Genomic DNA, 21,796 nt, shown 5'->3' with positions numbered 1-21,796 from the left:
CGGACGCTTTATCCGGCGGGTTGTCTGGGCTTTGCAAGGCTAGCTGGGTCAAGTGGCATTTAATGCGGCCAGGTCCCAGCCAATGAAATCTCTGGAAATAGAAAAATACAAGTTTTCCATGTGCGGCAAAAACTTTGGAGGCATATGCCACGCTGCATGGAGGAATATGCTTGTTTTAGCTACGTATGGGACCATGCACCATGTGAGAACGCCTGCAGCGCTATTCAAGTACTCGCAATAAGCTTTTCTCTCGTCACTTCGATCCATATCAATGTCTTGCCGCGCAAAGGAGACTTTATTTCTTTCTATCTTCCCTGCGATGAGAGAAGGACGATCGATAAGTTAACTCTTTGACCAATTATTGGATCTCCAGCTTTAACGGAACGGAAGATCAGCTCATCCCTCTCCGACTTTCCAGAGTTTGCAAGCAGCAGCTCTTGGGCGACCGATCGACGGATTGGTTCGAGCGAGTGACTTGACCGACTGAATGATTGATTGATTGATTGATCCGTGGCGAGCAGCTGGGCTGCAACGAAACAAGAGAGAGAGAGATAGAATCAAGCGCGAGTTTAGACAATGAAACAGACAAAAAACAAAGCAGGCAAAAGGCGGAGAAGAAAAACAAGAAGCATTACTTTACCTCAGGATGATGAGCTTTGGTGAGATCATCCTTTCCGCTGTACGCCTGCTAGAAAACGATTTAAAAGCCTCACCTCCAAGTTGCAACCAGCCAGATGATCCCCTCGGGAACTCAAAACGAGCAAATGCTTCCGAGGATGCGTCCAAGCGGTCGATCAACTGGATTTTCCTTCTCTTTTTCTTCTCTCCTCCATCCAAGCGCGTTTAAGACACGAGCACAGTCACCGGCCTCGCCTTTGTTTTGCTGTCCTCGCAGTAGTTTAGTCTCCCAGAAGATAGTTTATAAAGATCTCCTCCATGATTGGGAGTGCCCGCTGTTGGAGCTCGGAAGTTATGGCTCTCGGAATTTCCATCTCCGTTGGGAATCGTGCAAGTCTGCGGCCCACGGTGCGAGCACAACGCTGTCCGGATTTTTCTCGTTAAAGCGATAGTAGTCCGATTACTAGCGGCAAGTGGCAAGGCATGGGCCTCCGAAGAAAAGTACCTTCGCTGTCATATACATGCACAGTGGCAGCCATAAATTCGCCTTCGAAGTTCTCCGAAGACACCTGCAGAAGGCGACCAGCACTAAGTAGGCTTAGACCAAACTGTTTAAAAAGACTAACCACATTTCATGTTATATTCTTTTCTCGGAGTATCTCTGTCTGTCTCCCTGCATTGATGTCAGTGCTCCTTTCACTGAGAAAAAAAAAAGGATGAAAAGCCGAAGCAACTGTTGCTAACGTATCAGTCCTGCAAGCAGTGCCATGCAAATGAATGCCAGATATTAGGAGCTAATAATCACCTGATTCCATACACTGCAGCGTCCCAGCTTGCGAAAACACATGGCGAGCTCCGGAATTTCCACTGGACCCATGGATGCTCCTCCAGGAAATCTGATCCTATCACCTCTGGAAGATTTCGATCGAAAAGTATTCCCTTTCTCTGGTCACAGCTCTGGCCTGCACACAACAAAGAACACTCAAACGTCAGACAACACAACCCCGTTTCCCGGGAGCGGATTTCTAGAGCCGTACGAGGCATACTTTGGGAAGAAGTGAGAAAACGAGATGACCCGGCCAGTAGTAGTGTGCCAAATCTCCGTTAAGAGAGCTAAGGTTGTCGAAGTATCCGGAATTCTGAGCTCGTCCGGCATGACAATCAATACAAGTCTGCACCACACATGCAAACAATGTTGTCAGGAAACGTGTTCAAACGAAGAGCCGCATAGATAGAATAGAAAAACAAAAACAAAAACAAAGAAGATAGAAAAGAAGCGGGAAAAAAAAAAAGGAAAGAGGATAACGTGCCTTCTCGAGAGGTGGAATGTTGTGAGCCGATTTCTTTGTCAAAAGTCTGCAGTAGGAAGAATTGTCGAGTGTCAATCCAAAGCACGTCTGCGCAAATACAGAAAAGAGTGCCTAGTGGTATCCAGGAAAGTTGAGGAACGATCCAAATATCACAAGCTTTCCATGGCTTGGTGTCGACGCAAAGTACTCACAGAGCTCGCTCACCTTTGCCAGCAAGGTTTGTTTCTCTTTGTGGTGTTTCTTTTCATCCCAACATCATGATCACACTGGAGGAAAAGTCCAGCTACAAAGCCAAAGAATTAATCTCCATTCCTCTCACAGAGAAAGATGCACTTACGTGTTTGTGCTTCTTGCATAAGTCCTCATTCCCAGCAACCAAGAAGACCCGAAAAAAATCAGCCTGTCCGAGACATCAATCAAAGTACCTCGTTTCATCGATACTATATAAACCCTCGCGCCGCTCACCTGGTAAGAAGGAATGCGGCGGCGCCTCTTCCTGCTGACATTGCGAGGTCAATTTCTATTTTCTTCCACTGATCGAAAACCATACCTTCTTCGGCGCCGCTTCCCGATCCCGGCGCGCTGGCACTAAAGAAAAAACCCTACATTCTTTAGCTTTAAACATTGGTGGCAATTGGGTTTCGCTCTGATAATTTCTTTTAATGTATTATTAGATATTGGGTTAGCTGCCACACCGAGAAAAGTAATAAAAGTAGACACAGTCAAGCTCATCCAATGCAACATCAATCTAGCCATTGTTGCGGTTCGTGTTGAGCTTTAAAACATCTTGATCAACTTCCATTTCAGAGATCCCTTTATATACCAGTTAAGAGGTAAAAAAAAATTGTAATGTTTTGGTACCTGGTTGCACGCTTTTTTAAGGCAGAATCCTCCAAGTTTGAGATTATCTCTATAAAAACTGGGCATAATCAGTGTAGCTTTCACTCATTTCAATCAAATTATCAGACTTTAGCGGGAGCAGTTCCTTCGGGTAGTTGCATAGGAGAGGCATGGAGGTTCGCATTCTAGTAAAATTACAAAACTTAATCGAATTAGAGAAAGTTTATGGGGCAGAAAGTGTTAGATACATCCCACTTTTGTTAATCTTAATTTTTTTACGTGCACTGATTGAGCAAGTTTGCACTCAATTCCTCCAAAATTTGGAGATGACCGGACTGAATGGATGCCAAATCAAATTTAGTGATGCCATAGTCTTTACCATATTCTCGTGGTGATGAAAACGGTGTGAAAACCATGACGATTGAGTTTATAACTTCCATTAATCCATACATCTTGCCAGTAATGTTCATGGTCACAACAAGAATACTCTCACCACCTTTTACACATCTTAATAGCCTTGGAAGCTGAGGATATTGTTACTTACACATGCTTGAGGTACTGAAAGCCATTCTAGCATTGAGCATTTTCATTTTGCCTTTTTATCTCTCTCTCTCTCTCTCTCTCTCTCTCTCTCTCTCTCTCTCTCTCATTCCATGCTAACTTTTCCAGCAAGACTTAATTTTAATATAAATGAATATAAATCAGATAAGAGATAACATGGTAAGAAAATAATAAATAAATCCATATAAAATTGCATTCTAATGCAAAATCTGCACAAAAATTCAAACTTTCATAAAAATGTATAAGCTACTAAATATTACAGTACTATTACCATAGTTCAGCGTAAATGCTAATGTCAAAATCTAAGTCCAGATTGTAACAATTAAAGAAAATTTAAAAAATCAAATAAAGTCCTTGAAGTAAGAAACAAAGTATTAACTTTCTTTCAATATTTTTTTATAAAAGATTGAGACATTTAAGGTGGCTAACAAATATATAACTATTTGACTTTTCTTGAAATTCCACCATTTACTCCTCTTTAACATCCGGTCACTGCTTCTTTTCAAACACGAGCTCCGAGTAGGCGATATTCAGCCGCTGATCGCCGCCGCTGGTGCAAACGAGCAGCTCCGGCGTGCCAACATTCCAGCATCAATCTCCTTGCCAGGTTGATCTGATCGATCTCCTCCACAGCCATTGTTCCTTGCTCCACCTCGCGCGCCAGCGCCTGGCACGCCTGGACCAGATCGCTGTGACCACCGTAACCAATCGCCATGGCGAATTTCATCCCCGTGTTGCCGCTGGTCGCTTCCGAGATCATAGCTTGGAGCGGGCGCGGGAGCCTGGCACTGTCGCCAATGCAGTGGAATTGATATCAAAAATCCCACCTGAGTCAACCCAATCCATTCACAGCAAAACAATATCGAGAAATTCCACTCACAGCAGAATGGTGGCAGGATCGTCGACGCTGAGAACTATATCAACTTTCTGCATCCGGCCGCAAGAAATTCTCGGTGGAGAAGGCGAAGAGCGTGAGCGCCTTGATCCCTAAGTCACTGGACATCCCCGGGCATTGGAGTAGCACGCCTCCGCCGCGGCTGGCAGGTGGTGCTCCTTGGCGATCCCTCGCACCTTGTCATCGCAACGTGGTTCGGGAGCCGCAAAGGATCCCACCCCCGCGGGCAAATGCGTCGTCTTCGTAAATTAACTTTTAAGTTTTCTTCTAATGAAGTAGTTTATTCTTTTAAAAGACGCCGGGCAGCAGACTTGTAAGTTCATCTCTCGAATGCGAGGCACTGTGCAAAACACGTAATAAACGATTGTGAGCAGAAACAAAACTAAAATCAATGCAGTCACCTCCGCAGGATAGGTATCACACAAAAGCTGCCCGATGTGAGTTTCCATTATAGTTTAGTTCACATGAAAGTTTCAAATACGGACATATCCTCGTTGCGTTCCATGCGTCATCGTCCAAATCCTCTACTCAAAATTAAAGAACGATTTCGTGGACGGCAGGATTCGAACCTGCGCGGGCAAAGCCCACATGATTTCTAGTCATGCCCGATAACCACTCTGGCACGTCCACATTATCAATTAATTAATCTTGTTAAGATGGATTGTCTTCTACAATTTCTAAACGAGACCTCTTCTGGAATAGGCTTGAACCAAACAGTTTAAACCAACCACAATTTTATGTTGTATTTTTTTCTCGTGCAACCAAGACCGAGCAAATACTTAGCCTAACTTTATAAGTTCTAACATGAAAACCATTACCAAGAAACTTTGATTTTCCCACGGCTTCATCACAGGCGGTTGATACACCACTGCTCCACTATAACTATCCATGCGCTGGGCAGCCAACGGACTCCATCTATTTGTGAACCACAACTGGATCTGGATATCTCTCTGGAAAGCAGACAAGGTTGCCATCTTCAGTGATCACCTGATTCCATCCACTGTAGCATCCCATCTGAAATGCGTATGCCCAAACACATGAAAAGCTCCGGAATTTCTACTGGATCCGTGAATGCTTAGTCTGCGCTCCAAAAAATCTGATCCTATCACCTTTGGAAGATTTGGATAGAAAGGCATTCTTTTCTTTGGAAAAGCTCTGGTCTGTTCACAACAAACAACGCTTAATCTCCAACTAAAGACATAGCCTCACCTCCAAGTTGCGGTGGGAGCAATACCTTGTGCTTTTTACAATGTTAAAATTGAAGAATGGTTCTAGTTGGGCTTTAAAACATGTAATAATAAACTAAAAAGTGATGTGGCATGGTTGTTCGAAAGTGCTTGACAAGTGTAGAGGATTGTAGAATTACCCAGATACTTGATTTTGCCACGGCTTCCTCACAGGCCTCAGAGATGGTTGATACACCACTGCTTCACTATAATGATCCATGCGCTGGGCAGCCAACCGACTCCAACTACTTGTGTGCAAGTCATATACAACCACAACTGACAACATTGCCGGACATCTCTCCGAGAAGCATACAAGGTTGGCATCTGCAGCGGTTACCACTTCTAGCAATTGTACAATTGGCTTGAGCTGAGGATATTGACTACAAATGGCCACAGTCACTGCAGAAACAGTAACCAAGCTGCCATCCTCGTCAACTCTCCAGATACCAAATCCATCCACTCCACAACACACGTCCTCGACACTTCCTGCATACACCCACCCGCTTGCAAAGTATCGCTGCCCATCCCACTCCCACAACCTCGATGTGCACACGCCTGGCCGCGGCAAAACGCAGCGCGTATGCTTACCACCTTCGAGGCCTGTTGTGAACCTGAGGTTGCGCACCACACTCCCGATGCTCCACTCACAGCGACGAATGTCATACATGCCCAAGGTGGTGAGGTCGTAGTATAAGGCGTCCATGTCTGGGAATGTTAGCGCTCTGGTCTTGAGCCACTGAGCCCTCGCTTGTACGTGCGCTTGTGTCAAGCACAGCATGCCCAGTGCTGACCATGCACCGGTGGCCGAGTCGTAGACGTAGCACGAGTGGCCTGTAGTGGCTTCCGAGTGCTGGATACCCACCTTGAAGTAACCGGCATCGCCATCAACCAGCATCGCGAAGTCAATAATACCTGTCTCTTCTTTGTCCTTCCACTGCAGCGCGGGAACTTCCGTCCACTCTTGGGTGAGTGGATTGCCAACCACCAAGTGGAGAACATCAGAATCTCTACCTCGGATGCATACAAGGCCGCCGGCAGAAGCCACAACGTCACCATGGGGTAGTCGAAGCTCCCGCCTGTGGCCAGATGACAAAGGAGTTCTGAAGGTGTAGCATCCCTCGCTGTGCATGGAGCTTGTCATGATCAGGGGGACCTCTTTGACACCAGCGTTGCGGCACCATAGTTGGCGAAAAGATGGCGAGCTGATGATGTTATTCCATGACTTACAAACGGCAGAGCAATTCGACAGTGTGGCCAGGTCCACAAAGCTGAGGATCCTATCAATCTCCTTCATGATTCCTTTAATGAAAACCTATCAAGGCTCGACCTTATAAAGGTGACAGGATGAAATAGTCTTGTTCCTTGGTCTGAACGATTTCCTCCAACCCACAAGTCGTGATTCCGTGTTTCCGAGCAACAGGAAAGAATCAGCTTGTCTGACCAGAGTATCTCGTTGATAGAACTTAAGTCTCTTGCATTGCATTTGCATAGGACAGACATCTGATTATTTTCTTGATAATTGAAACCAGCTTCGCTACCTTTGATTGCTTCAACATGGAAGAAAGGCCACGAAGACTTTTTAATTTGTTTGGTTTATCTTCTAATAGCGTGAAATGGAACTGCAGGATCGAGCTCCTTCAACCTCTTAAAATACAGATATCAGCTTCACATGAAGTTGTTGCTCAGAACAACTTCTTTCCAGCTGCAACTCAAAATCTGATAAGGCATAAGTGACAATGAAGATGATTGCAAATTCTTCATAGATAAACAAGGCACCAAATTTTCATCGTGGGCCTCAGAGACGGCCGATACACCACTGCTCCACGAAAACTATCCATGCGCTCGGCAGCCAACCGACTCTAACTACTTGTGTTCAAGTCATATAAAACCAAAACTGGTAAGTGTTGCCAACCCGTAGTTACAAAGGGGTCCATGTCTGGGAATGTTGGTGCTGTGGTGTTGAGCCTCTGGGCATTTGCTTGTACGTGCGCTTGAGTGAAGCCCAGTGCTGACAATGCTTCATGAACCCTCTGATTATTTATGGCCAAGGAGAGAAGGAAGCGTATCTCACCTCGTTCTAGCTTGGCTCTCGGAGTTCTCAGCTCTTTTGTAAGCAGTATAAGTCTGCTACCCACGGTGCGAGCACAACGTTGTCTGGATCCCTCTTGTTCAAGCGATAGTAGTCCGACCAGTAGCAAGGCATGGGTCTCGGAAGAAGAGTACCTTCGCTGTCATATATGCACAGTGGCAGCCAGCATTCACCACCATAAACTCGCCTTCGACGTTCCCTGGGATAAGCCAATGGTGCCTGTAGATACCTGTAGAGGACGATCAAACAATTTCATGTCATCTCTCCTTTTCTTATAATCTTTTCTCTAGTATGTCTCCCTGCATCGTGCAACCATGCAGTGTTAGTGTAAGAAAATTTCTTCCAGGAGGAAAAAGGGAAGGGGGGCAAGAAAACCGACACGCTTAACGTACCAGTGCAATGCAAGCAATGCCATGCAAAATGAAGACCAAAATTTATCACCTGATTCCATCCACGGTAGCGTCCCAGCTGAAATGCGTGTGCCCAAACACATGGAGAGCTCCGGAATTTCCACTGGAACCATGGATGCTCCTCAGTCTGCGTTCCAGGAAATCTGATCCTATCACCTTTGGAAGATTTGGATAGAAAAGCATTCTTTTCTCTGGGCAAAGCTCTGGTCTGTTCACAACAAACAGCACTAAGAACGTCACACAACACAACCCCATTTTCTCGCACCTGGGAAGGAAGTGAGAAAAGGTGATGACTCGCTCAGTGCTGTGCCGAATCTCCGTAAGACACTGCTGGTTGCAAGAGTTAAGATCATCGAAGTATGCAGCAAGCGCTATATCAGGAGTCTTGAGCTCGTCCGGCCACTTACAGGCATGATAATCAGTGCAACGCTGCACCGCAAATGCAAACAGTGTTGTCAGAAAACATGTTCAAAGTGAAGAAGCAGAGAAGCAAACAAAATATTGAAACCAATGAAAGAGAGGATAACATGCCTTTTCGGGAGGTGGAATATTGTAGCCGACTATGTCCCGTTCCTTATCAAATGTCTGCAGGGGGAAGAATTCTCGACTGTCAATCCAAAACACGTCTGCTAAACTACGAAGGAGATTGCCTGGTGATACCAGGAAAGTAGAGGAACGATCCAAACTCCGCAAACTTTCCCTGGCTTGGTGTCGATGCAAAGAGACTCGCATATCGCATTGAGCTCCCTCAACTTTCCCAGCGAGTCCAGCTGCAAAGCCAGAAAAGAATTAGTTCATTTCTCCCACGAAAAAAAAAGAGGAGGACGAAGTGTACTTACGTGCTTGTTCTCCTTGCCTCTACACCACAAATCGTGGTTCCCAGGAACAAAGAAGACGCGATGAAACCTTTCCTTCAACAGCCTCATAGTGTCTTTGAAAGTCTCCAAGTTGTCTGAGACGTCGCCCGCCACGATCAAAGTATCTCGTTGATGCAACTTGGTCGACAGCTGCACGATCCACTGCAAATTCTCTCGATAATCGGTGTGCAAATCGGACACAGCATAAACGCTCGCATGAGAAGAAATGCGGCGCCTCTTGCTGCCGATGCTGCCATAACCGATGCCTTCCCAGCTAGAAATTTCCAAAATCCATCACTAGAAAATCTCCCCTCCGCCCACACATACCTCGATCGGCGCCAGAGAAATCGTTGATTGCTCGAGGAAGGAGACGCCGGCGCCTCGATCGCGGAGATCCCACAGCGCGGCGCAACCATGGCCGCTGCGCAAAGAGAAGAAGAAAGAAACCCTACATTCTTTGAGAGTTTAAGCGCGGTAAATTTCGCTGGTGTAAAATGATTAAGTTAGTAGGGATTAATTAGCACTCTAATTTGTTATTAGTGGTCCATGCATTATGAATTGGAATTTATAATGTAGCTTTGTATGCTCCGCTGGGGGACTCTTGGAGCAAGGACGTGGAGGGAGGAGCGCGTTAGGGTTTTGGGTTTGCACGGTCGGATCTAGCCATGGAATGTGGATCGTCGCTCGCGGGATCGCTCTCGGCTGCGCTGTGCCTGCCTCACAGATTCCGCGCCCGGGGAGGATGCGCCAGGAATGTGTCCGTGAGAGCGGCAAATTCCGGCTCTCGGGGGGGCGTGACTTGCAGCTATGACCAGGAGAAGATTTTGGTGGCCAACAGGGGCGAGATCGCGGTGCGTGTGATCCGGACGGCGCACGAGATGGGAATTCCCTGCGTTGCCGTCCACTCCACCGTCGACAGGGACTCGCTGCATGTCGAGCTCGCGGACGAGGCCGTGTGTATCGGCGAGCCAGCCAGTGCCAAATCGTAAGTCACATTTTCCTTTCTCCGCGAAGCTTTCCTTCCCAAAATCTCTTTTTTCCTTCTCTTTCTTTCAACTTTTTCTCCAAAGTCCACAGCTAACTTTTGACATGCAGCTACCTGAACATTCCAAATCTGCTGTCCGCCGCCATGACCCGCAATTGTACCATGCTCCATCCCGGATACGGGTTCTTGTCCGAGAATGCGAAGTTCGTGGATATGTGCAAAGATCACGGCTTGAACTTCATCGGCCCAAACGTAAGCATTTGCTTTAGGGATGGATGAAAGGTCGCAAGTTGATTTTCATCCCTTTCTTTCTTGTGCTTTGCAGTCTGATAGCATTCGAACAATGGGAGACAAGGCTACTGCTCGAGACACGATGAAAAAGGCCGGGGTTCCCACTGTTCCTGGAAGTGATGGCCTGGTCGAGGTAAATTTCTTGTTTCTACCTTTGGTTTCTTTCTCAGCTTTGTCGCTGTTGTTTTCCAGACTACCGAAGAAGCCATTCGTCTCGCTCACGAGATTGGTTTCCCAGTCATGATCAAGGTTGAATGTCTTGTCCTTTTGTTTTTTCATTTTTCTGATCTCTTGGAGTTATCATAGGCTACGGCTGGCGGTGGTGGTCGTGGTATGCGACTAGCAAATGAACCCGAAGAGTTTGTCAAGCTTTTGCAGGTTCGTGGAAATCAATCTAGTGTTAGATCTAATTTTTTATTTTCTTTCATTTTCTTAGCAAGCTCGCAGCGAAGCGGGAGCTGCATTTGGCAACGATGGAGTGTACCTGGAGAGGTACATCAAGAATCCCCGGCACATCGAATTCCAGGTCCTCGCGGACAAGCATGGAAATTGTATACACCTTGGGGAAAGGGATTGCAGCATTCAGGTAGAATTAATCTTTTTTTTTCTTTTGTTTCCAGTTTTGAGGATTGTTATTACAGAGGAGAAACCAAAAGCTTTTGGAGGAGGCACCATCGCCGGCTCTAACACCAGAGCTGCGCAAGGCCATGGGAGATGCGGCGGTGGCTGCTGCTGCATCCATTGGTTACGTTGGCGTTGGAACCATTGAGTTTTTGCTGGACGAGAGTGGATCCTTCTACTTCATGGAGATGAACACACGTATCCAGGTGAGGCAACTCTCTAGCTCTTCACCTTTCTTATGTCTTTTGCTTCTTCACAGGTCGAGCATCCCGTCACGGAGCTCATCTCCTCTACTGATCTCATCGAGGAGCAAATTCGAGTTGCTCTGGGGGAGGAACTTCGATACAAACAGGTAGACGCGTTCTTACGTTCATCCATGAAATTGTCATTTCATAAATGTTTTTCTTGATGTTTAGGAAGATATTGTCTTGAAGGGCCACTCTATCGAATGCCGAATCAATGCAGAGGATGCCTTTCAAAACTTCCGGCCTGGACCAGGTAAGACATTGAAACTTCATAACGCTTGTCCTAAGACTAACCATCCATCCACAGGCCGTATAACAGGCTACGTTCCTCCAGGAGGCCCCTTCGTGAGAATGGATAGCCACCTCTATCCAGACTATGTTGTTCCTCCCACCTATGATTCTCTCCTCGGAAAGGTTTGCTATGCTTTCTCCTAAGCCTCGGTTAAAACTTTTCTTTATAGCTGATCGTCTGGGCACCAACACGGGAGAGAGCTATTGCTCGCATGCAGCGAGCGTTGCAAGACACCATAATCACAGGTACTTTTATTCCTTCTCAAATCGATTTGTTTCTATTAAGAGTGTGGCTTTGCTCAGGGGTCCCGACTACAATTGACTATCACAAGCTTATCCTGGAGATTCAGGTGACTTATCTTCTTTCTTGCCTTCCGATGTTCTCTTTTCTCATGATCTCTTTCACTCTGGTTACATAGGACTTTAAGGACGGAAAGGTTGACACAGCTTTCATTCCCAAGCACGAGGAGGATCTCGTTGCTGTACGTATGCAATAATCGTCACTGTGATTACTAAAATACATTGTTTTGGTGTTTTTCGCAGCCATGATCCTCTCCAATGTTTTGTAGCTGCAGTTTCTCGAAACTTATTGACACTTAAATATTCATAAATCATTTGTTTCTTCTGCGATAGTAAACTTCAAAATTTCCATGAGTAACTCAAAAGAGTTTGTCCCAAGCTTTAGCATCTCGTCCGCAAGTACTCTAGCTCTAAGTTGGAAAAAGAAATTATGTACACTATCCCCAGTCTCTCATTGCCGGACGTTCCTCACACGCTGTTCGTAGAAATCCAGAAGCTGCAAATTCATGATAAAACACGAAAGGAGAAAAAAAAGAATGAAAACTACCAGCTGGGGATAATTTTCGCGCAGGTACTTGTTATCCAGTAGAATCTCCTCGCCATCGGACCTACAGGGCGAAACAAAGCGAACAAGCTCAAGAGAAAAGCCTAGAAACAAAGGCCAGTCTTACCGTAGAACCTTGAAGGTCACATTGAGATCCTTCTCCCCGTTGCTGAGTTCTCTCGTGGAGTAGCTCATTGCCTTGAGAATTTTTTCCACCGCGACGTGATTCGCAACAGTGGACTGCAAACTCGGGCTTCCAAGGTCCTGGTGTGGCTTTGCAGCTAGCAATGGAGGCAGGGCCTTCTCGCCTTCCACTTCAGCTTTCACCTCAGCTTTCACTTCAGCTGCTACCAAAGCTTGCTGACTACAAGAAAAAAAAGAAGCGATTGTTTCATTTGTCATGAGAGGAAATGACGCTCTTACCTCCGCTCGAAGTCCTTGAGGGCCTGGGGGCAATTCGCTAGGTGCTTGTGCGGCTCCCAAGTATTGAACTCCTCTGGATATCCCTTCCTGCAGCGAAAGAAAACCTTTAAGAAAAAAACATAGAGCGAAGAAAGCACACCATTTTATGTAGTAATGGAGTTTTCCCTGCAAAGAAAACAGAGCAAGCATCTTGAGCGAAAGAAGAACCAAAGGAACAGCTCGAACCTCGAAAAGCCTCATCTGCTGGATGGATTCCACCTCATAAAACTCGTCATCGTCGTTGCGGGATCGCTTGGCGCGCTGCTTGTCCCACTGCTGCGAGCTGTAAAACGAGACACTCTTTCTCTTTCTCTTCTCCATGGTCTAGTAGCACAGCGCTGCAAAAGGCAACCCAGCAGAGGCTAAAAACACACTCCAAAGCGATGGAAATAAAAGTAGCAAGAGGAAAAGATCGAATAAAAGAGAGTGAAACGAAGAAGAAAGAAAGAGGGGACTTTAGTTCAAAGAGAGCCCCGAGAGATTTTCCCCCAGCGAGCACTCGACATGGCAAGAAACGCGGCAATGCGTGGGGATGAGAACTAATCCCAGGCTCCGAGGCTCCGTGCCCGCGCCCTGCCGCTGCTCCAGCGTGTCGTAGAGGATGATATTCCCTTGCTTGTCCAGGCAGTGGAACTTACCCACGAAAATCCGCCCGTCCGCAACGCCGATGCGCATGCTCCTGTACAGCAGCTTGCGGCACTGCTTCACGCTCGCCCTCTCCTCCACCTCCACTCCTCCTCCTTCCATCCAAATCCCTAAACCCTAAAACCTCTCCTTGCAGCACTCGTGTTCTTCCGGGAAACGTGGAAAGCAAAAGAATAAAACCGCTCGACTTGGTTGTGGTCGCTAAAAAGAGAACTAATGTACAATTTTTTACTTTCTCACCACCATTTTTTTTTTCTTCGGTAGCTCCTGCCAGATTCAATCCAAAAAGACGAGAAAAAAAAAAGAAAAGAAATAAAAGAGAGAAAAAGAAGAAAGAAAGAAAAATAAAAAACCGAACGAAAAATGGGTACCGTGGTAGCTAGCAGTTCAATCCACACTGTTGCAAGTGAGGCCCCTGGGTCTTCGGCAAGAATGGATCGATCCTCACCCAAAGAAGCGAGAAGATCGAAGCCAGCAGGATCGACCAGACGATGACGATGGTGGGCGTCCTGTTTTGCCGTCCCATGAGCCCCTTGAGGAACGGATACAAGTGGACGATCACCCAGAACGCGAAGAACAGCTTCCCGAACAGCGGCCCCCACGACTGGTACCCGCTGTTGATGGCGTCCGCCAAACCGGCCACCACTCCCACCAGGTTGATGATAAGCAGCGTCGTCGGGGGGACGAGCAGCGTCGTCCACTTGAGTGTGTAGAGCTCGCCAAACTCCTCGTCGTCCGTGGCCTTGGACGTCACCGTGAAGTTGGTGTCGATACCGGCGAGGACTTTGAGCAGGCCCTGGAACACCGCGAAGAGGTGGGACGAGACGCCGCCGATGACCCAGAACTGCTCGTTCCTCCACCACTCCTCGATGCCGACGTTGCTCCACCGCATCTCCAGAATGGCCGTGGCGAAGATGGACACGAACATGGAGATGAACCACAAGCTGGCGAAGTTGCTTATCTGGACGTGTCAAAAAGGAGACGATGTGAGCTCCAAGAAACTTGTAACAAAGCTTCGTACGTACCTCTGGGATGATGAACTTTCCGGTGAGCAAACAGACTGCTGGAAGCGTGCAGTAGGCCACGAGAGGAATGGACGTGAGAGGATAGACCGTCGTGTTGATGTACGCAAATCTCTCGAGCCATTTCAGCCGGCCACCGTAGCCATACCACAGGGGACAATGCCTGCTCAGGAAGATCTCAACGGACCCCAAAGCCCACCGGAGCACCTGGTTGAGACGATCGGACAAGTTGATAGGTGCGGATCCCTTGAATGCAGCTCGTTGAGGCATGCAGTAGATTGATCTCCAACCACGAGCGTGCATCTTGAAACCAGTCAAGATATCTTCCGTGACTGAGCCGTAAATCCATCCAATCTGAAACAGTTACATAAATGTGTGAGGAATGTCTCTGAACCTGCATTGCGTTACCTCTTTTCCCCACTCGGTTTTGTCTTCGTAACCACAACTAATCACGTGAATGGCTTCTTTCAAAAGGGAGGCGGGGCTCGCCGACTGAGGAACACCTCCGTGCTCCAAAAGTGTTGATGCGATAAAAACAGGAGATTGACCAAACCGCTTTTCAAAATTCTTTTGAGACATTAGCGTCGATTTCTCTTCATCAAATCCTGAAATGAAAAAAAGAGTTACGAAAAAAGAAAAACACCTGAGTAAACTGTTTACCTTCAAATCCTTCTTCTATGTCATCGAGGTTGAAGATTGGGACGGACGAATCACTCCTGGTAGACATCATTCTCTTCTCCATCTTCTTCACTTTTTGCTTCTTGGTCTTCTTCCGCTTCCCACAACAAAATCCGGGACAGCAATCACAAGTACTGGCCGCTTCCTTCTCTTTCTCTCCAGCAGGTGCCTCGTAACCATAAAGCGATTGTCTTCGGAAGACGCAACCTGTACCCACGTATACGGGGCCCTGAATGCCGTCGAGACCTTTCATGTTAATCTGAAAAATCACAGAGTCAGCAAGTGTAAACACCTAACGTTTAGTAGTCTTACGTCAAAGAAGACGGTGTTGCGGTTAGCGTATCGATCGTGACGATCAATACCATCAAACCTCTGAGGAAACTGCACGTAGCAAACCTTCCTCCCTAGTGTTGGATCCATCATAAAGCACATAGCCTCTCTCACAGCCTTGCTGTTGTTTATGTAGTGATCGCAATCCAAGTTAAGAAAATATGGAGCATTCGTTAGCACCGCAGACACTCGCACCTGGAGAAGTTGATTGTCAACAAAAACATAAAAGATCAGAGTATAGAAACCGTACCAAGGCATTCATAGCACCGGCCTTTTTGTGATGGTTAAACCCAGGGCGCTTCTCACGAGAAACATACACCAGGCGAGGTAACTCATTTCCTTCCGTGTCATGACCACCACTATGACCCAAGAACACCTGCAAACACTCGTTCTTTATCGGTCCTGACAGAAATGAGGAAATACGTACCTGAATCATGCCCGGATGATCGCGCGTATTGTTTCCAGGCCACGGAGTCCCATCTTGCATCGTCCATCCCTCCTCTGGAACTTTTTGCGCCTTTGCAACCAGAGCATTGATGCGAACTTTAAACTCCTCGTACTCCCTCTGCATGTTCACTATTAGGAAATAGAAACACGAAGTGCATATACATACCTTCATGGCGCGTCTTTCTTTTACAAAACTCGGTTGGACTTTATCCTTCAAATAATCAATCTTTTGCGCAAAGTACCATTCGGGTGCCCGAGGCTCAATGTTGAACTTCTTGCAAAACGGCACCCACTTGCGGGCAAACTCGGAAGTTTCAGAGAGCGCCTCGAATGTCAACATTGCAGCACCATCGTCTGAAACGTAGCAAGAAACCTTGTCGACGGGATAATCAACTGACAAGATCGAAAGAACGGTGTTCGCCGTGACTAACGGCGGCTCTTTCATCGGATCCACAGTACTGACGTAGACATCGACAGAAGCGAGTTGCGATGGCTCCCCATCTTTCTCATATCTGAAACCCACGCCATTAAAATCAACATCAATGGCAATGTATATACTAACGCGCCTACCTCAAAGAAAGTCTGTCCAGGTACGTCTCTCGTTCGATTGGAAGCCATTTTGGAAACTGATCAAGAATCCAAGACAACGCGAACCAGATCTCGCAAATGATCGACGTCAACCACAAGGGGTATGCATCTCGCACGGGATTCATAATTCTATAACGGAAGAAGAATCCCAGGATCACCAGACGAATGACTATAATCATTCTGTAAGGATTGATCCTACTCGAGGGGATTGGAACCTTTCTTGAAAGAGGCTGTCTCGCCTCGTCCATTCTACAGAAACATAAAACCATTAGCAAGATGAGGCAAAAAGCAAAACGACGTACATTGGTAGGTCGGGTCCATTCCCATCGTCACCATGGTCTCCTCCCTTTCCATCTCCTTGGTTGCCTTCAGTCATCATCATTTGCATTTTCTGCTGCTTTAGCTTCCAGCTCTCCAACCTCTCTTTCCAGGCCACGCTTCCATAGCCATAAGATGCCAGATCCTTATCAGGATCCATCATGGATCTGGGTTGAACTGTGACGACAAAACAAATATATCGTTTAATACAGCGTGCGTGTGCCATATCATCGTTAACACCAACCTTGAAGGTTCGGATCGATGTAAGGAAGAGGGTGTACGCGTTTTCCACCGAGCATAGGTGGCACAACGATTGCATGATGGTCGGGAGGAATTCCATGGAGCTCTCCAGAAAACTGGTAAAAAGACAAAAGAGAGTGGTGAGTTTGCATGTAATCTAGCAGAAAAAGGAGAAAAGAAAAAAAAAGTGAAAGCCACAGAAAAAGCTAGGCAGAAAGTTACCATCTCTCCGTTGGTGAGTAGAGGATGCCTTGGCTGGATGGGCTGCATCATATCCGGCGGCAAGTCCTGCTCGTCCCCGCGCCCATAGCTCATGTGCCCATGCAGCATTGCCTCGGCAATGTGCTGCTGCCTCTCCTGGCGATCCTCATTGAAATTAAACTCGTTCTCGAGATCGTCAACATCGTCCTCGTCCTCGTCTCCCTCGACGCGAGGGCTACCTGCATTCGCCCAACAGGAAAAGGAAAACCCAGTAAGCCACAGCTCCTGCGAACCCGAGCAAAGATCACGCTAGCTCTTTACCTTTGTGGCGCCGGTATCGCGTTTTACACTGGGGGCACGACTGGTTCCCATCCTTGCGCTCGTACTCGTAGCAAGGGCGACACACCGGGAAGGCACACTCGTTGCACGCAACGAAGAGCTCGCCATCGACTGTACACCCGACGTCATCCCCACAGATTTGGCAGACTTGGCCGTTGAGGTGCTTCAATGGCTTCACCTGCATTGAGCAAATAAATCCACCAACATCATCCAACGAGGCCAACCACCAAGAACAAAACAAAAGAAAAGAGAGATTGCGCGAAAAGGCCCGAGAGCCCGAGGCCTGGCCGCCCAGGCCTAGGATTCCCGGCCAGATGCGCGAAATTCGAGAGAAAAGAAAGAAATCTCGAGCAAGGAGAGGAGATTTTGGCGTACCCCGTCTCCTTCCTGCCGGATGACCACCAGCTCGTTGCGATTGTGCGACCCCGCGACTAATCCCGCGCTCGCCTCCATTGGCCGCCAAAAACCCCCCCGGATCGAAATATCACCCGATCACTCCTCCCCCGCGATGGATTCGCGGCGGCGCTGCCGTGGCGACGACGAATCGGGGCCGAAATCCCGCTCCTGCTGCTGGCGCCGTGCAAATGCGGCCCCGCATTCACGCGAGACAAAAGCTCCCAGCGGCGATCTTCACAATGCCGCGCCTCCAACCTCGCGAGATCGCTGTGCCCTGGGCCGCGCGGTCACGCTGCATGCCCTCGCCCTCGCGAGCCACCACAAAAAACGCTAAAACGCGCACACTCTCACTACCAGGCACACGAGAGCTCCCCATCATTCGCCATGCCCAAAAAAATGAAGGTCTCCGCCGCCAGAATATCCCCCACGCAGCCGGAATATCCCTCTCCCGCGCACGTGCCCGGCTGCCCGCGGGCAGCGGGCCGGACAGCTAGCTCGGGAGCGGAATAGGTGGCCTCCGTAACCCGAGCCCGCCAAAGGCCAGGTGGCGGGCAGATTCCCCAGAGTAGGTGGCGGGAATATCCCCCGCCGTGTGGCGGCCACTACTAACGTATGACATGATGTCCTGGAAAAGTTTGCGATACAAGGCAATCTGACGCTCATGACACGTGGAAAATCACTATTACGATTATGATCGCACCCCGGGTCAAAGCTAAATCTTGCTTTAGGGTTTACGCGGGTTCGCGCCAGCCTGGCATGCCCTAGCGCCGTCAGCTAACGGCGGGCAGCGTGGGCCTGCCCGGGGTTTACCCCCCAACCCCACTGTTTGTGTGGAAAAAAAGGGTGGTGCACAAGGCTTATATGTTGGTTTGTGACAGCCAGCTTGTCCTCCTCTTTCTTTTTTGCTTTCAATTATCAACTTCATTGCTGTCCCTGCTGTGTTGCATGCCCCATTGTTTTTTTTTTCCTCTCTTTGCTTTGCCTGTGCGACTAGTGGTGCCCGTCTACATCTTTGCTTGTCCCTCTCACACAGCCCCTTTCTTTGCTTCGCTTTCTTTGCTTGTGTTCGTCTTTGGCTGCCAATAAAAACACCCCATTGACAAGCGCGCAAGTCCATAAACTTGGAGCTTTGTCTGTTTTGTTATCGAGCTCTCTTTCCACGCTCGAGAACGATTTACGTTAATGTACCATTTAAAGTGTCGTGGCGCGGTGTCCCCACCCATATGGCATTTTGGCAGCCCGGCCAGGAGTCAGTTGCAACGAGAAAGCATCGCTTGACTTCGCCTGGAATACAACGCGCGTCACATCAAACCAGAGGTTACTCTTACCCCTCCAGGAGGATCAAAGCCGATCCGGGAAAACAAAAACTGTCTGTGCTGCTGTACTACTGTAGTGTAGTGTCGTGTCGCTCCTACGTTTCGGTGGCAGACGGTCCCGCTGGAAAATGAAAAGGAGAAAAATCAGAAAGTGAATATCGAGTGAACTCCTTTACCAGTAGGATCAGATGCAGTAAGAGGGGGAGGATGTCGGTGTGGTTTTTGTGGGAAATCTTCCCACTTTGCGGCTTTTAAGACCTTCCTGCCAATCTCCCAGGCGCTTTTCATTTGCTTTTCCCCCCTGACGTTGACATGAAATGTCTCCTATTGGGACGCGTCCTATGCTTGAATCTCACTCCACCCAAATGTCCCGTCCTTAAAAACTGGACTAAGTTAGTCCACGAGAGAGAGAGAGAGAGAGAGAATGAAAAGAAAAGCATACGCTTGCCTGGGAGAGATGGCCCAACATGAAAGGCTCACGGGGCCACTAGATTTGCACATGGCTCCACCGCTGCTACACTGGATACTGTTCGACAAAAACCCCAACAAGAAGCATAAGCAGAATATAGCGACTTTGACAGATCCTTCTTCATAATTTAGCTCACGACTTGTGAAACACTACACCGGTCTGTAGTCAGTTCCTACTTGTGATACAAGAAGGCAATGCCGAAAACAAAAAAGCCTGCCATCTGTAATAACAAGAATCAGATCATCCACCAAACAAGCAACCACCGTAATATATGTACCATTGAAAACGCGCCCCCGTAGTAAGGGTATGCAGCCTTGATGAACCTTTCGTACTCGTTATGACGAGAAGGTCTCACAGGGATCTGCATGGGCACGCATTTAGTACCACATTTGAATGTCTTCAAGTCTATTTACCTGCTTGCTCAGGTCCAGAGTGGTGTAGCCGAGTCTCTTATAATCAACCTTGAATTGGAATACTCCATAGACGTCCGGGACTTGAAAGGATGTCTCGTATTTACCCTGCATTGCCACACAGCTGATAAATCCATAACTCAGTCCAGTTCTTACAGCACCTTCCCGTTGTGATTCAATGTCTTGAGTACATAAGGGCTCATCATGTAGAACTCCACTTGGACGTCATCTGCTTGGTATGGCTGCCAGTTTTTGCCCGTCCATTCGTAAATCTCGAGAGAAAATTCCTGCGTCACACAGAAAGCAAAGAGTAAGAGCTACGCATTCAGTCAACTTGCTTAACCCACAAGATGGTCGGTGATTCTGTACATCGAAGGCTCGCCGCTCTCTCCAACTTTGTGATGTTGTAGATTTACAGCCTGGAGAATGGGAGGTTAGCGCCAAAATAGTCCTGCGTTTTTAGGATCACCTTTAAGTGGCCTCTTTCATGAAACACCCACTTGCTCAGCTCATCAACGAACTCCTGGTTGCCTGATTTATCGAACCTAAAATAAACACGAAACTTTAGAAATGAATCATCAGACTGGAGCTCAGACCTCTCTGTACTTCCAGTGATTCGAACAGGCGAATTGATGAAACTGCATGAAGACAAGCTCACCAGTCACAACCAAATTTAGAGAAGCAAACAATGCTCACTTGTCGCTGAACATGTCCAAGGACCCCGATATTAAGATGCGTGCATTGTTTCTAGCCTGCAAGGAAAAATTAAAAAAATGAAAAGAAGCAGAAGAAATGAATACAATGCATACCTGGACAACAGAGACCAGTCCGATACTTGTGCCAGTAAGAGCAGGAGGACTCGCCAATACAGCATTCGGATTCGCTGAATACGCTGAGGACGATGCAGTCAACACCTTTATAGCCTGGAATTCTAGATGAACAATATGTTGAAACTAGCAGAAAGGACACTCACCAGGCTATTCGCGGGACTCACTACATGCCCTATGCCACGGTAGAGAATGGGAGCCTAGCAGAAGTATTTGTTGGACAGTAAGCACCTTACAAAAAAGAGCTATTCCTTGATACCTGAATTTCCTTGGCACCAAGAATGACCTTAGATTTGATAAGGCTCTTCGTTGCAAGCAAACTGTGGTCTTTGGCATCGCGTGCATCATCAAAACTCAGATGGTCTATCACAACGGAATCGAAATCCTGAAAATGACGAGATGAATTTTCCAGAATGCTAAATTCACAAAGCTTCACGTACCTCTTCAAACTCTACTCCACATTCAGCAGCCAGGTTGCGAATAAACTGCGAGGTGGTGGAATTCGCAGCCAAAATCAAGTCATGTCCCGAGTCCACAAAGTCAAGCACTGCCTCGCTCGTGAGCGAGCCACCCAATTCTTCACGAACAAACAAAAAACGTGAGGCGATATTTCTACTTTCACACAGATCTTTGCAATGCTTACTTTCGACCGAAGGAGAGAAAATCACGAGAGCGTCGTACAAATACTCTCCATACCTTTGAAGCGCTAGCTTCGGATCTGTCGAAAGCTTCAAATCCAGCTCGTAGCCTCTGTCTACAGCCTCGGATCAGCAAAGAATGCACGAAAATGCGATGCTGCGCAGCAAACCTGAGAGGGATTTGAAGAACAACGAATGCGTGGACTCGATGGCGAGATCCTCCAGAAGAACAAGAACGCGCCGATCGGTTGGATTCTCCTCGGTAAAGGCCGCGCAGCTGAGGATCAGGGATGCGACCACTGCCGCGACGATTGCCTCCGCCCCCGCCATGGCACCCGACAATATAGGTCACACCAGATTCAGGGTTCTACAAACAAATTACAGCCG

The 21,796-nt window shown here is 47.6% G+C and overlaps 6 protein-coding genes, 2 long non-coding RNA genes and 1 other non-coding gene across 14 annotated transcripts; 1 reads left to right on the top strand and 8 right to left on the bottom strand.

Annotated features, from left to right (window-relative positions):
* Positions 1-272: 272 nt before the first annotated feature.
* LOC9647822 lies at positions 273-1,753 on the bottom strand. The gene is made up of 5 exons (XR_002993758.1): positions 1,665-1,753; positions 1,424-1,580; positions 1,245-1,371; positions 641-1,187; positions 273-526 (listed from the first exon to the last, which is right to left on the bottom strand). It is a non-coding gene; the product is annotated as an uncharacterized LOC9647822 (long non-coding RNA).
* A 179-nt stretch (positions 1,754-1,932) lies between these two features.
* LOC112350408 lies at positions 1,933-2,522 on the bottom strand. Its single transcript, XR_002993759.1, has 3 exons — positions 2,479-2,522; positions 2,266-2,424; positions 1,933-2,211 (listed from the first exon to the last, which is right to left on the bottom strand). It is a non-coding gene; the product is annotated as an uncharacterized LOC112350408 (long non-coding RNA).
* Positions 2,523-4,772: 2,250 nt separating this feature from the next.
* On the bottom strand, positions 4,773-4,854 carry TRNAS-AGA. The gene has a single exon. It is a non-coding gene; the product is annotated as a tRNA-Ser (tRNA).
* A 2,344-nt stretch (positions 4,855-7,198) lies between these two features.
* Positions 7,199-9,246, bottom strand: LOC9648112. Of its 4 annotated transcripts, none has more exons than XM_024686567.1 (8): positions 9,134-9,246; positions 8,789-9,080; positions 8,610-8,719; positions 8,481-8,556; positions 8,215-8,378; positions 7,981-8,157; positions 7,522-7,768; positions 7,199-7,467 (listed from the first exon to the last, which is right to left on the bottom strand). In XM_024686567.1, the coding sequence occupies exons 1-7, from the start codon at positions 9,220-9,222 to the stop codon at positions 7,549-7,551; spliced, it is 1,128 nt and encodes a 375-aa protein (XP_024542335.1). In that variant the 5' UTR covers positions 9,223-9,246; the 3' UTR covers positions 7,199-7,467; positions 7,522-7,548. The 4 variants fall into 4 exon arrangements, with proteins under 4 accessions (XP_024542335.1, XP_024542336.1, XP_024542337.1 ...); XM_024686568.1 differs by having other exon boundaries at positions 7,199-7,458; XM_024686569.1 differs by having other exon boundaries at positions 7,199-7,768; positions 8,481-8,534; positions 8,600-8,719.
* Positions 9,247-9,397: 151 nt separating this feature from the next.
* On the top strand, positions 9,398-11,897 carry LOC9647820 (biotin carboxylase 1, chloroplastic). Its single transcript, XM_002981567.2, has 14 exons — positions 9,398-9,791; positions 9,902-10,043; positions 10,117-10,215; positions 10,275-10,331; positions 10,389-10,460; positions 10,519-10,668; positions 10,724-10,909; positions 10,963-11,055; positions 11,120-11,201; positions 11,256-11,362; positions 11,410-11,485; positions 11,543-11,589; positions 11,659-11,721; positions 11,783-11,897. The coding sequence occupies exons 1-14, from the start codon at positions 9,472-9,474 to the stop codon at positions 11,786-11,788; spliced, it is 1,500 nt and encodes a 499-aa protein (XP_002981613.1). The 5' UTR covers positions 9,398-9,471; the 3' UTR covers positions 11,789-11,897.
* LOC112350403 (probable chromo domain-containing protein LHP1) lies at positions 11,843-13,293 on the bottom strand. 2 transcript variants are annotated; one of them, XM_024686578.1, is made up of 7 exons: positions 13,184-13,293; positions 12,732-12,883; positions 12,646-12,671; positions 12,507-12,593; positions 12,211-12,447; positions 12,087-12,147; positions 11,843-12,035 (listed from the first exon to the last, which is right to left on the bottom strand). In XM_024686578.1, exons 2-7 carry the CDS (start codon positions 12,864-12,866, stop codon positions 11,991-11,993), a joined length of 591 nt encoding a protein of 196 aa, XP_024542346.1. In that variant the 5' UTR covers positions 12,867-12,883; positions 13,184-13,293; the 3' UTR covers positions 11,843-11,990. The 2 variants fall into 2 exon arrangements, with proteins under 2 accessions (XP_024542346.1, XP_024542344.1); XM_024686576.1 differs by lacking the exon at positions 13,184-13,293 and having other exon boundaries at positions 12,732-12,893.
* Positions 12,938-13,314, bottom strand: LOC112350406 (N-alpha-acetyltransferase 38, NatC auxiliary subunit-like). Its single transcript, XM_024686581.1, has one exon. The coding sequence runs from the start codon at positions 13,290-13,292 to the stop codon at positions 13,002-13,004; it is 291 nt and encodes a 96-aa protein (XP_024542349.1). The 5' UTR covers positions 13,293-13,314; the 3' UTR covers positions 12,938-13,001.
* Positions 13,315-13,354: 40 nt separating this feature from the next.
* On the bottom strand, positions 13,355-18,112 carry LOC9647819 (probable cellulose synthase A catalytic subunit 5 [UDP-forming]). 2 transcript variants are annotated; one of them, XM_024686554.1, is made up of 14 exons: positions 17,729-18,110; positions 17,336-17,531; positions 17,036-17,253; positions 16,818-16,929; positions 16,558-16,750; positions 16,238-16,504; positions 15,834-16,179; positions 15,648-15,785; positions 15,471-15,596; positions 15,203-15,415; positions 14,873-15,149; positions 14,621-14,817; positions 14,216-14,566; positions 13,361-14,151 (listed from the first exon to the last, which is right to left on the bottom strand). In XM_024686554.1, exons 1-14 carry the CDS (start codon positions 17,804-17,806, stop codon positions 13,570-13,572), a joined length of 3,294 nt encoding a protein of 1,097 aa, XP_024542322.1. In that variant the 5' UTR covers positions 17,807-18,110; the 3' UTR covers positions 13,361-13,569. The 2 variants fall into 2 exon arrangements, with proteins under 2 accessions (XP_024542321.1, XP_024542322.1); XM_024686553.1 differs by having other exon boundaries at positions 13,355-14,151; positions 15,471-15,785; positions 17,729-18,112.
* A 1,510-nt stretch (positions 18,113-19,622) lies between these two features.
* Positions 19,623-21,778, bottom strand: LOC9647818 (dolichyl-diphosphooligosaccharide--protein glycosyltransferase 48 kDa subunit). The gene is made up of 14 exons (XM_002981481.2): positions 21,580-21,778; positions 21,415-21,525; positions 21,212-21,348; positions 21,031-21,156; positions 20,918-20,971; positions 20,754-20,867; positions 20,641-20,696; positions 20,541-20,582; positions 20,414-20,489; positions 20,292-20,363; positions 20,106-20,231; positions 19,948-20,052; positions 19,812-19,895; positions 19,623-19,754 (listed from the first exon to the last, which is right to left on the bottom strand). The coding sequence occupies exons 1-14, from the start codon at positions 21,737-21,739 to the stop codon at positions 19,707-19,709; spliced, it is 1,311 nt and encodes a 436-aa protein (XP_002981527.1). The 5' UTR covers positions 21,740-21,778; the 3' UTR covers positions 19,623-19,706.
* Positions 21,779-21,796: the final 18 nt, after the last annotated feature.

This window comes from Selaginella moellendorffii, unplaced genomic scaffold (assembly GCF_000143415.4).
Source record: "Selaginella moellendorffii unplaced genomic scaffold, v1.0 SELMOscaffold_49, whole genome shotgun sequence".
In the NCBI taxonomy this organism is placed as follows: domain Eukaryota; kingdom Viridiplantae; phylum Streptophyta; class Lycopodiopsida; order Selaginellales; family Selaginellaceae; genus Selaginella; species Selaginella moellendorffii.
The sequence above is the reverse complement of the archived record's forward strand: the minus strand, read 5'-3'. Positions and strand labels throughout refer to the sequence as shown.

Bases quoted from the DNA above. Each gene is read 5' to 3' on its own strand.
- LOC9647820 (XM_002981567.2), top strand. From the start codon at position 9,472: ATGGAATGTGGATCGTCGCTCGCGGGATCGCTCTCGGCTGCGCTGTGC. The intron at 10,044-10,116 runs GTAAGCATTTGC...TGTGCTTTGCAG, and splicing joins TGAACTTCATCGGCCCAAAC to TCTGATAGCATTCGAACAAT. The intron at 11,486-11,542 runs GTACTTTTATTC...GGCTTTGCTCAG, and splicing joins GCAAGACACCATAATCACAG to GGGTCCCGACTACAATTGAC.
- LOC112350406 (XM_024686581.1), bottom strand. From the start codon at position 13,292: ATGGAAGGAGGAGGAGTGGAGGTGGAGGAGAGGGCGAGCGTGAAGCAG.
- LOC9648112 (XM_024686566.1), bottom strand. From the start codon at position 9,222: ATGGTTGCGCCGCGCTGTGGGATCTCCGCGATCGAGGCGCCGGCGTCT. The intron at 8,379-8,480 runs GCATGTTATCCT...TTTGCGGTGCAG, and splicing joins ATATTCCACCTCCCGAAAAG to CGTTGCACTGATTATCATGC. The intron at 7,769-7,980 runs GTGATAAATTTT...CGTCCTCTACAG, and splicing joins GCTACCGTGGATGGAATCAG to GTATCTACAGGCACCATTGG.
- LOC9647819 (XM_024686553.1), bottom strand. From the start codon at position 17,806: ATGGAGGCGAGCGCGGGATTAGTCGCGGGGTCGCACAATCGCAACGAG. The intron at 16,180-16,237 runs GTAGGCGCGTTA...CGTGGGTTTCAG, and splicing joins CTGGACAGACTTTCTTTGAG to ATATGAGAAAGATGGGGAGC. The intron at 14,567-14,620 runs GTAACGCAATGC...TAACTGTTTCAG, and splicing joins AAACCGAGTGGGGAAAAGAG to ATTGGATGGATTTACGGCTC.
- LOC9647818 (XM_002981481.2), bottom strand. From the start codon at position 21,739: ATGGCGGGGGCGGAGGCAATCGTCGCGGCAGTGGTCGCATCCCTGATC. The intron at 21,526-21,579 runs GTTTGCTGCGCA...CCGAGGCTGTAG, and splicing joins GTTCTTCAAATCCCTCTCAG to ACAGAGGCTACGAGCTGGAT. The intron at 20,053-20,105 runs GTGCTGTAAGAA...GTGGCAATGCAG, and splicing joins CATTGAATCACAACGGGAAG to GGTAAATACGAGACATCCTT.
- LOC112350403 (XM_024686578.1), bottom strand. From the start codon at position 12,866: ATGGAGAAGAGAAAGAGAAAGAGTGTCTCGTTTTACAGCTCGCAGCAG. The intron at 12,594-12,645 runs GTGTGCTTTCTT...CTTTCGCTGCAG, and splicing joins CTCCATTACTACATAAAATG to GAAGGGATATCCAGAGGAGT. The intron at 12,148-12,210 runs GTAAGACTGGCC...TTCGCCCTGTAG, and splicing joins GTGACCTTCAAGGTTCTACG to GTCCGATGGCGAGGAGATTC.